Source organism: Cucumis sativus, chromosome 4, assembly GCF_000004075.3.
Source record: "Cucumis sativus cultivar 9930 chromosome 4, Cucumber_9930_V3, whole genome shotgun sequence".
Classification (NCBI taxonomy): domain Eukaryota; kingdom Viridiplantae; phylum Streptophyta; class Magnoliopsida; order Cucurbitales; family Cucurbitaceae; genus Cucumis; species Cucumis sativus.
In genome coordinates, this window is record NC_026658.2 from 26,291,278 (window position 1) to 26,309,184 (window position 17,907).

At 35.0% G+C, this 17,907-nt stretch overlaps 5 protein-coding genes across 6 annotated transcripts; 3 read left to right on the top strand and 2 right to left on the bottom strand.

Moving 5' to 3' along the window:
• The first annotated feature begins 401 nt into the window (after positions 1 to 401).
• On the top strand, positions 402 to 1,321 carry LOC101218788 (heavy metal-associated isoprenylated plant protein 44). The gene is made up of 3 exons (XM_004145557.3): positions 402 to 618; positions 748 to 820; positions 929 to 1,321. Exons 1-3 carry the CDS (start codon positions 613 to 615, stop codon positions 1,123 to 1,125), a joined length of 276 nt encoding a protein of 91 aa, XP_004145605.1. The 5' UTR covers positions 402 to 612; the 3' UTR covers positions 1,126 to 1,321.
• Positions 1,322 to 1,874: 553 nt separating this feature from the next.
• On the top strand, positions 1,875 to 4,526 carry LOC101207756 (short-chain dehydrogenase/reductase family 42E member 1). The gene is made up of 5 exons (XM_004145512.3): positions 1,875 to 2,234; positions 2,558 to 2,900; positions 3,072 to 3,343; positions 3,478 to 3,674; positions 3,895 to 4,526. Exons 1-5 carry the CDS (start codon positions 2,045 to 2,047, stop codon positions 4,327 to 4,329), a joined length of 1,437 nt encoding a protein of 478 aa, XP_004145560.1. The 5' UTR covers positions 1,875 to 2,044; the 3' UTR covers positions 4,330 to 4,526.
• LOC101207513 (AT-hook motif nuclear-localized protein 10) lies at positions 4,444 to 8,216 on the bottom strand. Of its 2 annotated transcripts, none has more exons than XM_004145511.3 (6): positions 8,059 to 8,216; positions 6,859 to 7,381; positions 6,223 to 6,275; positions 5,788 to 5,919; positions 5,164 to 5,325; positions 4,444 to 5,020 (listed from the first exon to the last, which is right to left on the bottom strand). In XM_004145511.3, exons 2-6 carry the CDS (start codon positions 7,331 to 7,333, stop codon positions 4,787 to 4,789), a joined length of 1,056 nt encoding a protein of 351 aa, XP_004145559.1. In that variant the 5' UTR covers positions 7,334 to 7,381; positions 8,059 to 8,216; the 3' UTR covers positions 4,444 to 4,786. The 2 variants fall into 2 exon arrangements, with proteins under 2 accessions (XP_004145559.1, XP_011654287.1); XM_011655985.2 differs by lacking the exon at positions 8,059 to 8,216 and adding an exon at positions 7,744 to 7,940.
• Positions 8,217 to 9,940: 1,724 nt separating this feature from the next.
• LOC101208001 (cyclin-dependent kinase B2-2) lies at positions 9,941 to 12,109 on the top strand. The gene is made up of 7 exons (XM_004145513.3): positions 9,941 to 10,268; positions 10,604 to 10,745; positions 10,850 to 10,911; positions 10,999 to 11,110; positions 11,221 to 11,314; positions 11,424 to 11,493; positions 11,589 to 12,109. Exons 1-7 carry the CDS (start codon positions 10,042 to 10,044, stop codon positions 11,818 to 11,820), a joined length of 939 nt encoding a protein of 312 aa, XP_004145561.1. The 5' UTR covers positions 9,941 to 10,041; the 3' UTR covers positions 11,821 to 12,109.
• A 242-nt stretch (positions 12,110 to 12,351) lies between these two features.
• LOC101208244 (protein PIN-LIKES 3) lies at positions 12,352 to 15,428 on the bottom strand. The gene is made up of 10 exons (XM_011655986.2): positions 14,533 to 15,428; positions 14,335 to 14,414; positions 14,083 to 14,207; positions 13,883 to 14,004; positions 13,527 to 13,772; positions 13,352 to 13,432; positions 13,159 to 13,259; positions 13,018 to 13,070; positions 12,726 to 12,917; positions 12,352 to 12,652 (listed from the first exon to the last, which is right to left on the bottom strand). Exons 1-10 carry the CDS (start codon positions 14,671 to 14,673, stop codon positions 12,528 to 12,530), a joined length of 1,266 nt encoding a protein of 421 aa, XP_011654288.1. The 5' UTR covers positions 14,674 to 15,428; the 3' UTR covers positions 12,352 to 12,527.
• Positions 15,429 to 17,907: the final 2,479 nt, after the last annotated feature.

Genomic DNA, 17,907 nt, shown 5'->3' on the forward strand with positions numbered 1-17,907 from the left:
TTTTAGTTAAGCAAATGTTGCAAGTTTTTTTATAAAGAAAATCAGTTGTGTGTTTGATCTGTCAGTTCTGAGCAGAGATTAGAAATACCAAACTTGCATTCAAGGGTGTTATGATCATCTCTTTTTCTTTATTAAATAAAGAATCAAAGATAAAGATGGAATTTTTTTATTTTGATGGGGGAATGTAAGGCTAGTATATGATGTAATAAAAGAAATAAAGTGAAGTTGGACTGGTCAAAGGCAATGATTTTGAAAATTGAGCAGTTCCATCCCCACTCCCACACATTGCTTTGAGAAGAGGGGATTCCTGATCCTGAATCTTCAACACACAGTTTCTTCTCGTAATTTGGTATTTTGTGTTTTTCTTTGGGAAAAGCAGATTAGATTGAATCGAGGTTCGTTGTTGTGGAAGACCGATCATTCCCTCACTTTTCTTCTTCTAAAGCATTTGTATATAAACCCCTTCTCCCTTCTCCCTAATTTTCAACTTCAACTCTCCTCACCATTTTCTTTCTTTTCCATTACTTCTATCTGACTCCTCCAACTCTACTTGTTTACCTTCTGCATTATTCTTTTGGTTTGGTTGTCTTGTTGTATCACACACTATTCCACATGGAGGTACTGATTATATTTAACTGCATGCACCAATCCTTAGTAAGAGGAATATATATATATATATATATATATATATATATATCTATATATCTAATATATTTGTTATTGGTTTGTTTTGCATACATTGTTCAGACAGTTGAGTTGAAAGTAGAGATGGTGGGAATCCATGAGAAAAGGCTGAGAAAATGTCTATCAAAGTTGAAAGGTAAAGCCAAAACTGAACTCCTCCCAATAATTGGAAGAATTGATTTAAGAATTACATTAGCTATCAATTTAGTGTGTTGGAATAATAATCATGAATAATATTGGGCAGGGGTGGAGAAAGTGGAGGTTGACGCAAACAGCCAGAAGGTGGCGGTGAGCAGCTACATTCACCGGAACAAGATACTGAAAGCGATTAGAAGAAGTGGTTTGAAAGCTGATTTTTGGTCAGCTCAAAACGAGCTTCTTAATGCATATGCCACCACTTATGGCGCCTTCAGATTCTCTCCCTACAACTCCTTCTTCTAGAAATCTCTCCTTTCTTATTCATCCATTTGCCACACCCTTTTTTTTTCTCTCTTTTTTGTTCATGGGTTCGTTTAGGGTATAGCATAGCCAATTAGGTTCTGTTTTTGCTTCTTCGTAATTACTTGTAGAACTATATATATATATCCAATCAATACAAATACAATGTGAGGGTTCACAGTTTTGTATTTTTATATTAGATGTTCATGTGATGTAGAAATTGAATTATATTTGTCTCTAATTTGTATTACTCACTCACATTATTATTAAAGGGCTTGAAATTGTTACACAAAAATCATTTCCCGAATTGAATAACTTTCTCTTTTGCACGCATACCCATGCAAACGAACTTACGCAGATTCTATCGAAAACCAATGCATACACCAATACAAAAAACTTACGTCAAAAGTGTTTTTTTTTTTAAATAGTAAATGGATTGTTTGTTTAAAGATTAATTAAGAACAGAAAAGGACTTAACATAACCCAAGTTGTATCAAATCAATAAGAAGCATGTCAGGAGGAGACGTTAGGCATATGTTGGTAATTTGGTAATTAGTGAAGGAATTACTTTAAAAGACGAGACTTGTTTTTCATTATTTTCCTCACAAAATCAAAATGGTTCCTTTTCTTTCATTTTCATTTTCTTTTGACAAAACCCCAAAAATAAATAATAAATGATGATTAAAACAGATAATTTTTAGTTGGAAATAATTAAAATACTAATTAGGGTAGCCATAGCTTAGAACAAAATTAAATTAAATTAAAGCAGAGGGGGGAAGTTAAAAATGAAAAAATGGTAGATCTATCTCTGCTTCTGTGGGTACCTCTACTCAATTTCCTTCTTCTTCTTTGGATTCTCGCCACCAAACACTTTTGTTTTGCCCTCGACGCTCATAGTTACTCCAAATTTCCACCTTAAGATATGCATTTGAGCGCCAGTGAAGGCATTGAAGGCAACACCTTCACCGTCACCGGTGGATTGGGCTTCGCCGGCTCTGCCCTTTGCTTAGAGCTTCTCCGTAGAGGCGCTCTTCAAGTCCGAGCCTTTGACCTTCGACCAGCTTCTCCTTGGTCCGACCACCTCAAGACTCAAGGAGTCAAAATCATCCAAGGTTCATTCCTCTCTCTAGACTCTAATCATGGTCTGCTTTTACTCTTTATTTTCCGATTTCCCTTTAAGTTGTTACTCTGATCTCTCTACCATTCGCATCTACTTGAATCATCCTTCCACTATTTGTCTCGATTGAACTCCATTTTATTGTTATTATTATTATCTTTTCTGGGTTGGTTTGCCTCCCTTTCCCTGAGAATGGTCACGTCGTGAATTCCGATGATTTTATTTCCACATTCTGTAATCCGATTCTCTCTGTAGTAGTAAAGTAAAATTGAGTGCAACACGAGGCTTCTGTCGACGTTAACTCTTGCAGTCATGCAGGGGATGTTACCTGCAAGAAAGATGTGGAGAGAGCTCTTCGTGGTGTTGATTGTGTATTCCATCTCGCTGCATATGGGTTGTCAGGGAAAGAAATGCTTCAAGTTGGTCGTATTGATGAGGTGAATATTAATGGAACATGCCATGTCTTGGATGCTTGCCTGGAATTCGGTGTTAGACGGCTTATATACATGAGCACATATAATGTAGTGTTTGGAAGTCAAGAAATTGTTAATGGCAATGAGGGATTGCCTTATTTACCAATTGATGATCATGTTGATGCATATGGTCGAAGTAAATCCATTGCAGAGCAGTTAGTTCTGAAGACCAACGGGCGTCCCTTAAAGTAAGTGAATTACACACACACACACACTCTCATATAGTTATGGTTTTGATTTCTCTGGTTTGGTTTCTTGTATTTGAATTTCTCTTAGCGCAACCATTAGGATATCTGCTGATGTGATTGAGGATTTGTGAAGATTGTATAATAACATTAGCTCAAGCTTTGCATTTGTAGGAACAGGAACGGAAAATGTCTTCACACTTGTGCTATACGTTCTTGTGCTATCTATGGACCTGGGGAAGAGAGGCATTTTACTAGGTTGGTCTCCTTGGCCAAGTTAGGCTTGCTACCCTTCAGAGTTGGGAAACAAAGTGCTAAAACTGACTGGATCTATGTGGATAACCTTGTTCTTGCTTTGATATTGGCAAGCATGGGGCTTTTGGACGACATCCCTGGTAAAGGAAAAGATCCAGTAGCTGCTGGCCAGCCATATTATGTATCAGATGGTAACGCTGCATCCCGACTTTCTTACTTTTCAAAACCCTCTCTTCTACATTCTACTCTCTGTATTTGCTTCAATATCCTGCTGTTATGTTTCCATCACTGGATTATTGGGTGACAGTTTTTCTATTTTCATCAGGTCATCCAGTTAATTCCTTCGAATTTGTTAAACCTCTGCTCAATAGCTTAGGTTATGACTTGCCAAATTATTACCTGCCGGTTCCTAAAGCTCTTCCCTTGGGGAAATTTTTTGCTTTATTGTACACAATACTATATCCATGGCTGGATAGATGGTGGCTTCCACATCCCCTGATGCTTCCTGCTGAGATTTACAAGGTTATTGTTATTGTTATACTGTATCTCAAAACATGCAAATGGTTTTACTGAATGTTTGGTCATCTAATTGCAACCAGTATATGAGGAACGATTGCACAAACAAGAGTTCTCTCCTTCACCGTCCCAATAATGCTTCCATTCTCAATCAATATAATACCAGGCATTAACCAATTCCCTTCTAAATCCTCATTGGTCTTTTTTGTTTGCATATATCATGCAGGTTGGCGTCAGCAATTATTTCTCGTATCTTAAAGCCAAGGAAGAACTGGGCTATGCCCCAATAGTTACTCCAAAGGAGGGCATGGCTGCGACCATCTCATATTGGCAGGAGAGAGAAAGAAAAAGTCTTGATGGGCCAACAATATATGTCTGGCTGTTTTGTCTTGTCGGAATGAGCATCTTGTTTTGTGCTGCTTTCCTTCCAGACGTAGGACCTGTTCCATTTTTCAAAGCCATCAGCCTTTTCTTCTTTAGGTCAATTAAAGTGTTGAGAATGGTGTTTCTTGTAGCCTTGCTGTTGCATGTTGGTGAGGCCATTTATGCATGGTTCTTAGCAAGAAAGGTGGATCCTGCTAACTCAAGAGGATGGTTTTGGCAGACTTTCGCTCTAGGCTTCTTTTCCTTGCGTTTTTTGTTGAAAAGAGCAAGGAATTAAAGGGGGGCAATCGCTTAACTTCAACAAATGTACTGTTGGCAAACGATAGATAGCTGGAAGAAATGGTATTGGAGAGTTTGAGGGAAGAAAAAACCGGTTGTAATAATAGCATCCTCCAGCAATAATTTCTCTTGATTATAATATATGGTATCAAAGTACTAGCGGTGTAATTGAAATAAACTCATCATTTGTAATTCCATGACCATCTTCATAATACTAAAACAAAACACAGCTATTTCACAACCTTCTAATTCCTAACTGAAACTATGGGTATCGTCTTTTGTTTCCAGAAGGCAAGGTTCCAAGCCAAACCAAACCGGAAAGAGTTACATTATCCTTTTAAGGCTTAACATAAATTGCAGGTGCATCTAAAACAAATTAGAAAATAGAGCACCAGATTCCACGTTGTCCCGCCATATTAGCAAATCAAGTAAGTTAACGAAGCAGCTTTTGAGTTTCACTTCCAAGGTATGGTGTTATTGTTGCAGGCTCCAGCACTCTGATTAAATGGACTCCCGGGCCCTCCTGAGGATTCACTCAGAGTCCCACGTGATGGAGGGCTGCTGGCCCCCGTCATTCCAGCACGGATCGGAGCAAGTTTATGGGGTGCAGAAACAGGGGGCTGTTCTATTTGGTTTACTTGTCTCAATTCCTTGTGCCCCCCATCAGTGACGAAACTCCCCACGACCACCTGGTAACCGATAGAAACCAATGTTTAATCAATAATAGAGACAAACGTGCTGTGTAAATGGGAACAATGAAAAACACCCTAATCATCTTACACAGGGCAGTGATAGAGATGTATGAACCCTCTTAATCGGAAAGCTAATGTACCTGTACAGGAGATGCTGCCGTTAGAAGACCAGCCACCCCACCACCTAATACTCTGCCATCTGGTCCAGATAATGAAACACTTAGCCCTCCAGTTCGACTCCGCTGGCCGCCATTCTCTGAGAGGAGATAGGACCCAGATAACGATAAAATCTCGAATCGCCCCTACATAACAGATAAATTCCATCTAATACTCGCAGACATCAAAATTATAATTGCGCTTCTAATGGCCCACTAAAACTTCTTACACAAGAAATATATTTTGGCAAAGTACTAAAAGCATAAACCTCAACCTCAGGAAACTAGTTTCCTTTCCTCAAATCCATTGGATGTAATCCTCTCAAATTCTCTTATTTCACCGTAGTTTTGATAGATAACAGTAAAACACGAAGTCCACCCACATTTTTGGAGCAACGATCAATCCGAATAAAGGAAAGAACAAATTCTATTTACATTACTCGATGATCTTCAAACAGCCATGAAGATGGGGAGGGACACTAAGAACTTCGTCAATGACTACAAATTATCATCCAGACAGGCATATGTTGGAACATTTAAAAGAGAATTTAAAATAAATCAGAGGTTCATCAGTTCATCAACTGGTCCAAAAGAACGAAATCAACAAACCTCGTAAGTCACAGTTCCACCAGACATGGCTGGCTGACGTAGGGTCACATTGGATATTGCTCCATTTGCTGTAAGAATACAAACAGCTCTAGGACCATTCTGTGAAAATGACATTATTTTCGAAGATACATCCTGCAAAAACATAATAAAACTTGAGATTGCAGTCCTAATTAAGATATCAAATCGAATATAACAGCACGAAGATCAAAATGTGCCCAATGGTTTTCACATTAGCATTGATTACACCTGATTATCTTTCTCCCATGATGGACACGTGTGTAAGTTTCCATAATAAGATTTTCCTTCCACACATTTATGGATAAACCATACTTACTCAAATCTTCAATTACGTAGAAAAAGAAAACAAAAGATAAAGCAGCTGCAACAAATTTGAAATGCCAATTAAAGAAACATAAAACAGACAAGAAAACAAACCTCTCCAGCTTTTACGGTGATGACATGTGGGGTAAATCCAACTCCTGCTGACTCTACAATTACAATTATAGAATGGTTAACTCTAATGGCAATACCAAAGTCGAAACTGAGCTTCAAGAATTAAGACTCTATAAATGGCATGCATGTAAAGAAGACCCAATTTTAAGCACTTTTGCAGCAGAAAATAAAAAAAGTACAAGGCATCAAGGGTAGAGATATTCCTTGAATGAACTTTAAATTTTTATTTTCTTGCAATCGATGACGAGGGAAAAAAAGGACTTTATAAACTAAGGTTAGGCAGAAAGTATCCATAGTTTATTAATGCCAATAAACAGAGAAGCCATAATGGGGATTAGCACAAAACAATAATTTTAGATATCAAGAACCAGAATCAGCTAATTGCCTCTTCTATTTTACCAAGAACCACTGAAAGTTGCATTTGTATTTATTCTTTTTTATTAGTTTGATAATCCTTTTAATCTTGGAAAACTAAATACTTAACCGTTAACCCACATGCTTAGTTAAACATTAATTAATATGGATAATGTATACATTAATAAATCTAATCACCATACGTAACAAATTGCCCTACAATAACCAATTAACTACAAAAGGATGTGTAATCAGTAGAGTTACCCGAAGTATCCAAGTGATGTTTTTTGGTGGAGGAGCCAGGGGGTCTGCCTCTGGGTTTCTTCAAAGAAGTTGGAGAAGCTGATCTTCCCGACTGAGGGGCGGCCGTCGGAGAAGGAGAAAAACCTCCACTGGACTGAGTTGCAGCGGCAGGGCGGACTGCAGGAGCCACTGCCATACTGCCATCTGGCCCATACTTTCGAGGTCTTCCTCTCTTCCTCTTTACAGGCTCGCTTTGCGAATTCATGTTAACGAAAGCATCACGAGCAGATCCATCGGCACCAGCATTACCAGCAACTCCGACGCTGGAGGATTGGTAGGTGGGAGAGGCCGTGGCAACAGGCTTATAGACGCCATCTGCACCAAAGGGTAAATGCATGCTCTGCATGACTGGCTGTTGTGACGGTACTGAGTTCTTTTGAAGACCGATGGTGAAGTGTTCGCCGCTGGATATCACTCCGGTCTCAGATCCCGACATTGTTTTCCGTCGCTGGAACTAAAATTCCATAAAAGGAAGTCCAAATCCCTGAGGAAACAAAAAAACAAACGTAAACCCATCTTCAACATCTTCCATTTCAGAGAATCAAGAATCGTAAGCATCAAAACTTGGAGAACTTCGGAAGGAATCACAATTGACAAGAATTTACAGCATCTACAAATTATTAAAAATAAAAAAATAAAAATAAAAATAAATATTTATATATATTTGTTTTTGGCTCCACCCGGTAATTTTATAGTGGGGGAAATTATTTAGAGTGGAAATGTGATTTTTGCAAAAAAAAAAGAAAAGAAAAGAAAAACAAAAAGAAAACGGAATTAAGAAATAGGGATTTAAAACAAGAAGAAACCCATTGTAATATTACACTGAAAAGACTCAAAAACACGTACCCACCGAACCATAAATCTCGGAACCAAATCAGTAAAAGTCGAAGAAAAACCCTAACACCTACAAAAACATTCATAAAACTGCATCAATTTTTGGTTTTCAACTACAGATCTTGACAGTCGGCACTCCAGGAAGAAGAAGACCCACATCATTCAGTGACTAATAATTTTCCAACTTTTTTTCTTTAAAAAATTGAATTTCACAGTAAAAGATTCTGCAAAAAAAAATTTTAAAAAAACATTTAAAAATACTAAAAATAAAAGAGAAGAAGACAGAAACTGGGGAGGGAAAATGAGGAAAAAATCCAATAAACTTACCAATTAATAAATGAAAAATAGAGGAGTTGTAAAACAAAAAGGGGAAAGAAATTGAAAGGCTTCGGAACGAAAAACCAAGCAGCTGAGCTTCAAGGGCTTTTTTTTTTTCCTGCGAGAAATGCAGAAATTCTGAATATTTTATTATTATATTATTATATTATTTTAATTCCGTAGATTTGTAATTATTATTAATGTTTTGAAAAGAAACCGGTGGGTAATTTTGGTATTTTACCCAACAAAAAAACTTCTATGAAAATCATAATTTTATTTTCTTTAGCGTTTTTTCCTTTTAAAAAAAAAAATTATTTGGGGTTGGAAATTTTCTAAGTTTTTTTTTTTTTTTTTTAATATATATATATATATATATATAGATAGACACATTCTCCCAACTATCTTTGGTGAATTTTGAAGTTTATATTTCTACTTGTGTCGTAATACACTACATTTTCTAATGTATCGCCTTAGAGACAATTGTCCGTCTATTATAGTTCTAATGCGATGGTCATCTTTATTACAATAAAAAATATCTACACCAAATTATCACGAGAAAACATGATAAAGCATGTTATAATGTATTGCATTAGAGATGAACCGTGTGTAGCCCTTATGCAATTATCATCTCCGTCAAGATTTTAAAAAATTACTAAAAATTGCAAATTAAATTTGAGAAAAATTGTATCGTAATAGATATTGTTATTTGTTAGGGCTATGACATACGTGACAATACTTAATGTGATACAATATAAAATTCAGTAGTACGTTGTAACGTCAGTAGACAAATCATTAAAATTTCGTTTTAATTGATAAAATGTAGTGGAAATGAGTATCTTGTTTGGTACAACGTTTTGTAGATTACGCATGAGAATAAACTCTTCCTATATATCAATTGTATGCTCGTAAACTATACCAATCTAAAATAATAGGTTTTATTATTTGGTAACTATATTTTAAAGTTTCAATACGTTTTTTTTTTATACATTATTGAAATTAATTACATGAGAATCAAATTCATGGTTCATGAAATTACATTAAAATTTAAATTATAGTGTACCCATTTAACTACCTAATTTAATAAATTAATATATACTTTGATTTCATTTTAATTTAATAAAATAGTTTATACACATATATACTTATGCTTGTTTTTAAATAAAATGTAAAATGTTTTAATTGAAAGGTTAACTATGATATACAATAAAATGTATTTTTAAAGACAGATAAACACGAGTTTTTCTCAGCTTTTTGCTCTTTATATTATATATAAATGATGATAATTTTCTTCGCACCTTACATATTTTTAAAAATAGTTTGATGGGAAAATTTGAAATTTGGAGGAGAGATACAAGATTTAAAAGCAAAAAATTTAAAATATCATTTAAATATATTCATTATTAATAAATTAAATTCAAATTATACATGCATATTGTATATAATATATGTTAAATTATATAGGTTAACCTTGAAATTATTGGGCAAGTTTCAATTATGTTGTTAATTTCTTAATAATCCGTTGCAATGGTTAGTATGTAAGAACATAGAACATTAAGTTATGTAATACTAATTTATTTAATTAAGAAAACAATTATGGTTGTGTTAAAAGGAACCAATATTAATTATACTTAAATGAAAGTAAATTTTTGTTTAAGACCATTAAAAATGAATTCATTTTTTTAAAAAAAAATTAAGCATAGCTTAATTGCATTAAGCCACGTAATATATTGGGAAGATATAAAGTTGGGCCGGTTGGAGAAGGCCGATAATTGGGCCCAAAAGTGCGTGTTGAGGAAGGTGGAGGGAGGGACAGGGTGGACTTTAGAAATTTGAATTTCGAAAATATATTGCCGTTTGGGGAAGTAACAACGGTCAAAAGTCCCTCCCAACGTTTCATACATATTTGACGCTCCCTCACATTCATCTTTCCATTCATTTTCTGCATAGAAAGGAAGAGAGCCTTTGTGAGAGATTTCACTTTCAGAGAGAAATATGGAGAAGGGGCCAACTACTGTTTCAGCCATGGAAGCCTTTGAGAAGCTGGAGAAGGTCGGAGAAGGAACTTACGGTAAGGTTTATAGGGCAAGGGAGAAGGCCACCGGCAAGATTGTGGCGCTCAAGAAGACGCGCCTTCATGAAGATGAGGAAGGCGTTCCTCCTACCACTCTCAGAGAAGTTTCTATTCTAAGAATGCTTTCTCGGGATCCTCATATTGTTAGGTAATCCCCTTCTTCTTTCTCTCTTGATCGGTTCTTTCTTACTCCAAATTTTGTTTTGTGAAACTTTAGTTTTTAGGGTTTTTTTTTTTTTTCCCTTTCGGATTTCTTATTTCTTGGATTGTCGATGTTTTTTTTTTTTGTCTCTTTACAATACTCTGACTATGGTTTCGATTTTGGGTCATTGTACGAGAAGGGGATCAACTTTTGTAGGGTTTTGTAACTTCTGTCTCTCTCCTGGGTCCTGCAAATCTGGACCTTGATCTTGTTGTTTTTTTCTTCAACGCGATGTCAACTGCCAATTTCCTTCTGATGATTGTTATAAACGATTTGTACAGGTTGATGGATGTCAAACAAGGCCAGAACAAGGAAGGAAAAACCGTCCTTTACTTGGTTTTTGAATACATGGATACCGATCTGAAGAAATTCATCAAGAGTTTTCGTCATACGGGAGAAAACATTCCCGTTAACACTGTCAAGGTACTCTCAAATGCTCTTGTAGTCCTTATTTTTGTTCAGAAACTACTGGTTTGTTGTTTCTCAATTGCGGCAATAGAATTTATAATCTCTGTTTAACTTTGTAGAGTTTGATGTATCAACTCTGCAAGGGTGTTGCCTTCTGCCATGGCCATGGAATCCTGCACAGGTAACTCATGATTCTATTTGGGTCTCTATAACGGTGATAGTGTAAAAGTACATGCAATCTGATTCTCTTCTTGTTATATTACACAAGGGATCTGAAACCACACAATCTCTTGATGGACCGAAAGACTATGATGCTCAAAATTGCAGACCTTGGGTTGGCTCGAGCATTTACTGTCCCAATTAAGAAGTATACTCACGAGGCAAGTCTTGTTTTTGTTTTTGTTTATTTTAGTTTTGTTCTTCATTCTAGTTGTTCTTTACACAAGGCATGGCAGTGTTAAAAGGATCTAACGTTTTGTGTGTCCTCCAGATACTAACCCTCTGGTATAGAGCTCCCGAAGTTCTGTTGGGAGCAACTCATTACTCCACAGCTGTAGATATGTGGTCTGTTGCCTGCATATTCGGTAATCTTCCTATCCCAAAATCAGTATAGTTGTTCAGTCTTTTTGGTGTTTCTGAATTCAATGTATGCAGCATTCTAAACTAGCTAGTTTTTTTTTTATATGACTTCAGCCGAACTTGCCACCAAGCAGCCTCTCTTTCCTGGAGATTCTGAGTTGCAGCAGCTCCTTCATATCTTCAGGTGCTGATGCCACTTCCTTCTTCTTGACTAACTTCGACCATTTATTTGGGACCTAAACCTTTTAAACAAAGATGTCATGGGAATTTTGTATGCAGGTTATTAGGGACCCCAAATGAAAAGGTCTGGCCTGGTGTGAGCAAACTAATGAACTGGCATGAGTATCCCCAGTGGAACCCCCAAAGCCTTTCAACTGCAGTCCCTAACTTGGATGATAAAGGACTTGATCTACTTTCAAAAATGTTGAAGTATGAACCCTCAATGCGTATTTCAGCAAAGAAGGCAATGGAACATCCTTACTTTGATGACTTGAACAAGGAATATCTCTGATGCTACGTAGATTTGGGTAACTTTTTAACCGGAGAAGAATGGTTGCTTTTCTCAAGCAGGAATATGGGGGGAGTATATTGGAAGGGATAACTATTTGTTGTAACCAAAACGATGAAACTAGGTTTTAAGTCGGTATTTGCTGTGAAGAAATGACCAGCTTTTGGAAATCTCATGTTGCTATGTGAATTTGAATTACCACTTCTCTCATGAGCTCATCTTTAGTGACAAGATTACTAATTTTTCTACCCTGTTTTATTTGTGATATTAATGGAATGCTTTTTAGTGAATATGCTCAAGTCACTAACTAAATTTCATCTTTTGTGTTGTTGATTGATGATCTGTTTGATTTGGCTTTCATTCCAAGTGCTTCAAATAGTAGAGATTGGCAAAGAAGGGAAAAAAGGTGGAAGACTTTAGCCCACCTGTCGTGGCCTACTTTCTTTTTCTTTCTCTTTTTTAAGTGCTTAAAATAGTTAATTAAAAGATACGTACGAAGACCACCTCTCCCTAACATCCGAAACCACGTAGAAATACATTGAATTTTGTAACTTCATAGAAATTAAATGAACAAATATATCAAAAAGTGAGTTTGTTGTAAAATTCTATTATAAAATATTAAGCTCATGCATTGTGCATACATCTATAAAATCCTACTAAAGTATCCTCATGGCCTTAGAACACGAGTTTTTATGTGGTTTGGTTGTTGATCAACCCACTAGCCACATGAACAAGGTGGACCAAAGGGTCAATGAAATTGAAGCTAGGACGTAGGTCCACAGCAAAATAACCGAGCATTCGGCCTCTCCAGCTCCAAACAATTGAGTGATTGTTCCTGAAATCAACAACGTATTATCATTCAAAATCAGCCAGCCAGCCAAATAAAAAGAGTAAGATCTTTTGTTTACCAATGTTCATTGCTGGTGGGACTGCAAATTGAAGCAGAAGAACAAACAGATACAAGGGATCAGATCCCACCCAACCAAATTTTGCAGCTCCTCTCACAATCAAAATTCCAGTCAGAGGCAGCGCGACATAACGAACCAAAACAATCCCAACAACGATGGATTTCTTCAACTCCGATTCCGATCCTCGCAAACCTGGACGTTCACCAATGCAAAAGCATATTCAATTCTCTTTACCACTTTTGACTAAAACCACTATTTATTGTTTTATATACTTCAGTCAGTTGATGTGTACCTCTTAGAAGGTTCCCTCCAACAATTAATGTGACAGTTGGAATGGCTCCATTTCTGCAGTCACCAAAAGATAATTATTGAGTGATCTCTGTTATTAGATCTTAGGCATTGTTTTAAGAAGAGTGAAAAGTTTTAAACAAACCCCAACAAGGCAGCTGAGTCATCGATGACACGCAAAGGAGCATCGGCACCGATCAGTAAGTTTCTGAGTTGAGGAATGAGACCAATCACAAAACCAGCAATCTGTAGGAAAGAAAAGAGAAGAAGATTAAGTACGTTTTGATTGGTTAAACCAAGTATATGTATTGTACTACTCACTTCCTAGCATTACATACCGCTCCAATTGTTGAAGGAGCAAACAATGCTTTCAAATTAAGCGATTTGATGAATGTGGTTATTCTGACAGCAGCTGAAGCCTACCATTGCATTTACATTAAACTTAATGGGGTTAGATGAGATTTAGAATGAAAGCAATGCACAGAAGATAGGAAACATTGATCAGAAAAGCACCTCACGTTTGGATTTAGAAGAGGAGATGACTGCATTTTCCTCCAAAACCAATAATTTCTTCGAATTAGAAACATCATCATCATCATCATTATAAACAACAAGTGGTTGATTGTGAATCAATGGTTCCTCAATGGAGGAGGTATTAGTGATGGGCAAGTTATTAGAGGCGGGATCCGCAGTGATGTGGCTCATTGAAGAAACTCGAACAATATTGTAAACATAAGACCATAAAAAAATGGCTCCAATCTGAAAACAAAGCCAGATTGAATGAATGATATATATTAATTAGGAGGAGAGGAGAGGAGAGGAGAGGGGTAGATCAGAGATCGAATGAATGATATGAAGAATGGAAATACCGCCATTGAAAGAGAAACATAAGCCATTCCATAAGTGGTGCACTTGTCTGAGTCCCCAAAGGGGCTTCCCTTTTCTTGACAAACGGCTGGAACAATAATAAGTAAAATGTTGCCCAAATTTCCTGTGGGAAATTAAAAATGGAAAGAGAATGAAAATAGAGGGAGAGAATATAATTTGAGTTAGTTTAGTTAATACGAACCAGCAGAGCAGCAACCCAAGATGAGTCCACGGAGATGAGGAGGAGGTTTGGTCCATTGAATCACAATCCAACCAAATAGTGATCCCACTATGAAGGTGATGAGAATATTGAAAGGCATAAACCACCTGTGTGTATATGTATGTAAATCGATCACAAACCCACACCCACAACCCACACGATTAATGTATATATATATATATAGCATTATCAATCAGAAAGAAAACTAGCTATTGTACGAACAAGCATACATACATCTTGACCATGTTGCTGTATGTAATAGTTTCAGCAAGATTGGAGGAGACGAGGGCAGGATTGAATACGTAAAAAACCACCTAAATACAATTTGAAGAAACAAAAAAGAAAGAGCTTTCAGTACGGGAATGGAGTAGAGGAATGATAGGCCATATTGGTAGCAGTAATCAATTAAGAAAAAAAAAAAAAAAAAGTTACTCCATTCAAATGCTTTCTGGCTTCTTGGCCCAAGATGTCGATGGAAGGGAGAGCCAGAAAAGAGCCAAGCCCTGTAATCAGAAGCACTTTCAGAACGGGAATGGAAGCCAAAATCAAGAGACTCAGAAACTTCATCATCATCTCACTGCACACCCAATTTTTTATTTTTTATTTTCTTTTCTTTTCGGTTTCTATTGCTGTACAATCAATATCATATCATCATATTTGCTCTGTTTTGGTTTAACAAACAGAGATCGGAATTACTTGTTGCCATCCACTACCACAAATCATCTAAATATATCATCGCTGTGACGCTCAAAACCTGTGGACAATTCAATCTCTCACTCCTTAAAAAAAGAAAAAGGAAAAACTTTCTCACACTAATCAATTCTTTTCCAACGTCTATAATTAAATTATTATTATTTCTTTCTTTCTTTCTTTATATAAAAAGGTATTTATTAGTATATGAACAGCCAACGCAAGGCAAGGACGCACATATAAATATGACAGCAACAAATGTCTAACTCCAACTACTCTCTTTTCAGTTCTTTTCATTTCCCAAACACTACCAATCTCATCTGTCAAACAAATTGGGCATATAATGAGTATTGACAGTAGAGTAGTCCTCTAATCCAAAGTCACAAAAACATACTCAAAACACAGAGGATACCAAAAACTAAATCTTTTATGGTTGATCTTCCACCCCAAAAACTATTTCAACAAGTTTAACCAAAAAAAAAATAATAATAATAACGCTAGCTAGTTTTGAAAAATGAAAACTTCTAGGTGCCATTTCTTTACTCATATTCTCTCTTGGATTTTTCAAATAGAGCCATTGACAGGACAAGTCAGAAAGAGATTACTAGGAATAAAGCAGAAAAGAAAAAGAAGGCAAGATTTGCTAAAGGAGGTATGTAACAAATAAAATCATCATAAATTTGCTTGTATTATATTATATGTTTGATAGTGTTATATAACCTAGGAAAAACATATTAAAATAATATGATAAATTTCTGTAGCCTAAAATTTTCCTCTTTAGTGAATGGAATTAAAATGCATCTACTTTACACACTGTCAGATGCATAAATTGTCCTTTTAGACATGGGCATCTACGATCTATTTCATTATTAAATATGTGGTAGTAAGATATAGATGCATCATCAATCAATTAACCTATCGGTTGGATAGAGATATGTTATTAATTAATATGTCAAAGTTATGTTTGTTGTTCATAAGAAATGTACCATAAATAGGGAATCAATTAAGATAGAGGATTTGATGAGGTGCCAACTTGTTAGTAGATATATTATTATTAATAGCAAGCTAATTAAGTGGAAGTTTGATTCTAGTGTAACATAGTCCATAGAATCAAATTTGTATACGTATTTATAAGGATAAAAAAGGAAGATTTGCAATTGAAAAAGAGAGCCAATGGAAAAAAAAAACCAAAAGAAATGGGTGAACATTCATGAATATGAATATCAATATTCTATTAATTGGTTGAATGGGAGGAGAAAGCAAAATTGGAGTTAAAATGTTGGGATTGGGAGAATGGGAAAGGAGGGTGTTGATGCCCCACTTTTAATCATCATCTTCATTCAACCTTTTCTTTTTTTCTTTCTTTCTTTCTTTGAGAAAGTTCTAATTCATTTCTTCCCCTTCCTAATTTAGTTGTCTCCTATCAACAATACGACAAAACTCTCTTAAACTATAGTCCTATTCGATGCTAAAACTTTATTTGAATTATACGAAAAATAACATTTATTTGTTCACCGGTTAAACTAATATAACTCAAAAGTTTAAGAGTATAAAGGAACATATCCGTAAGAATTTGAGTTTTAGTAGACCCTTTTACTATGAAAATTTGGGTAGACAGTGTTTTGTTTCAAGGCATTAATATTCAATTGACAGAAAGTAGTTGTTGTCAATTAATTCTCTTTCTCTTTGCTTTGTAAATAGATGGGTGAGTGATAGATTTGAGTTTTGTTCGCTCGCCTTTAGAGTTGCTATCAAAATGAAAACTTGGAAAGTAATTATAAGATACCAAATAAAAACAATATCGTCCCTTGATATTTGCAGATAACAAGTACTTTTTTTCTTTTGTAAAGAAGATTGATCACATCCAATACATCATATTCTACTCCAAATAGTAGATTGAACCCAACTCACTCACGTTTAATCGTGAACAAACCTTCCAACTATTGCTTCCAATATATACTAACACTTGTACACTTGTGCAAATATAAAATTAGAATTTTATATTCTACTCTAAATAGAAACTTTTAAATTTGCTAATTTTATAATTTAAAAATGTAGTGATATTATCGGTATCATAAATAAAATTATAAAATATTTGTTAAAGGAATTGGGTGTATGATGAGAACAAGTGGTTTAAATGTGTCCACGCATTTATGTTGAAAAATGAAATAATTCCCCTTCTAATTCGGCACACCAAACAATACATTTATTTTTTCTCTTATTTTGAAATTTACACCGCAACCCAATCTGTCTTTTAACGCAAACGTCCAATCATCAACTTTGGAAATGCTTTGGATTAATATACACTTTTTGTTTGTTACCATTCAATTCTCATATCTAATTCACTTGGTGTGAAAATATTAGATTTGTTATACAATAAACCATATATTTTGTTGATACACACTTTATACAACAAAATTTACAAGACTTAAACCTAAGTTTAGAGAAAATTAGGTGATAATTTTATTATTGATATTGATGTTATTTCAAATATATTATATTATATAAAGATAACTAAATAACACCTTTTTTAAAACAAAAAGAAATGTGACCTTTTCCTTAGGAAAGAACACCCCACATTCAATAATAAATAATAAAAACAACGTGGTTGTTGAACTTTTCATTGGCATTATCTGTCATCATATTCCAAAAAGTGTACACCAATTTCTTGCTCTCTTTTCCTATTTCAGTGTTTTACATTTTCAAATGTTTCAACCACTCTTATCTACGTTTCTTTTCTAAAAATCCCTATCATATATTTATATTTATGAAGTAGGAGTATTATTTGAAATAGTAAAATATATTAAAATATTTACGAGTTATACTAAAATTTTGAATTTTATCGCTATCAGTGATAGAATTTGCTGTAGATTGTAAATATTTTAGTAAAATTTATTATTTTTTAAAATAATTCTATTAAATATGTATCTTTTTTTACCGTAAAAATATAACATTTGACAAGATATTTATGTTTTGTAAAAAAATTAAGGATACTGTGAACTTTGTCTTTTATTGTTTTTGTTTTATAACGTGTAAATAATTATATATATAGTATTGAAAAAACTCTTTATTTTAGTGTTCGCACTTTTTATAGCAATTTTTTTAAAAACAAAATTG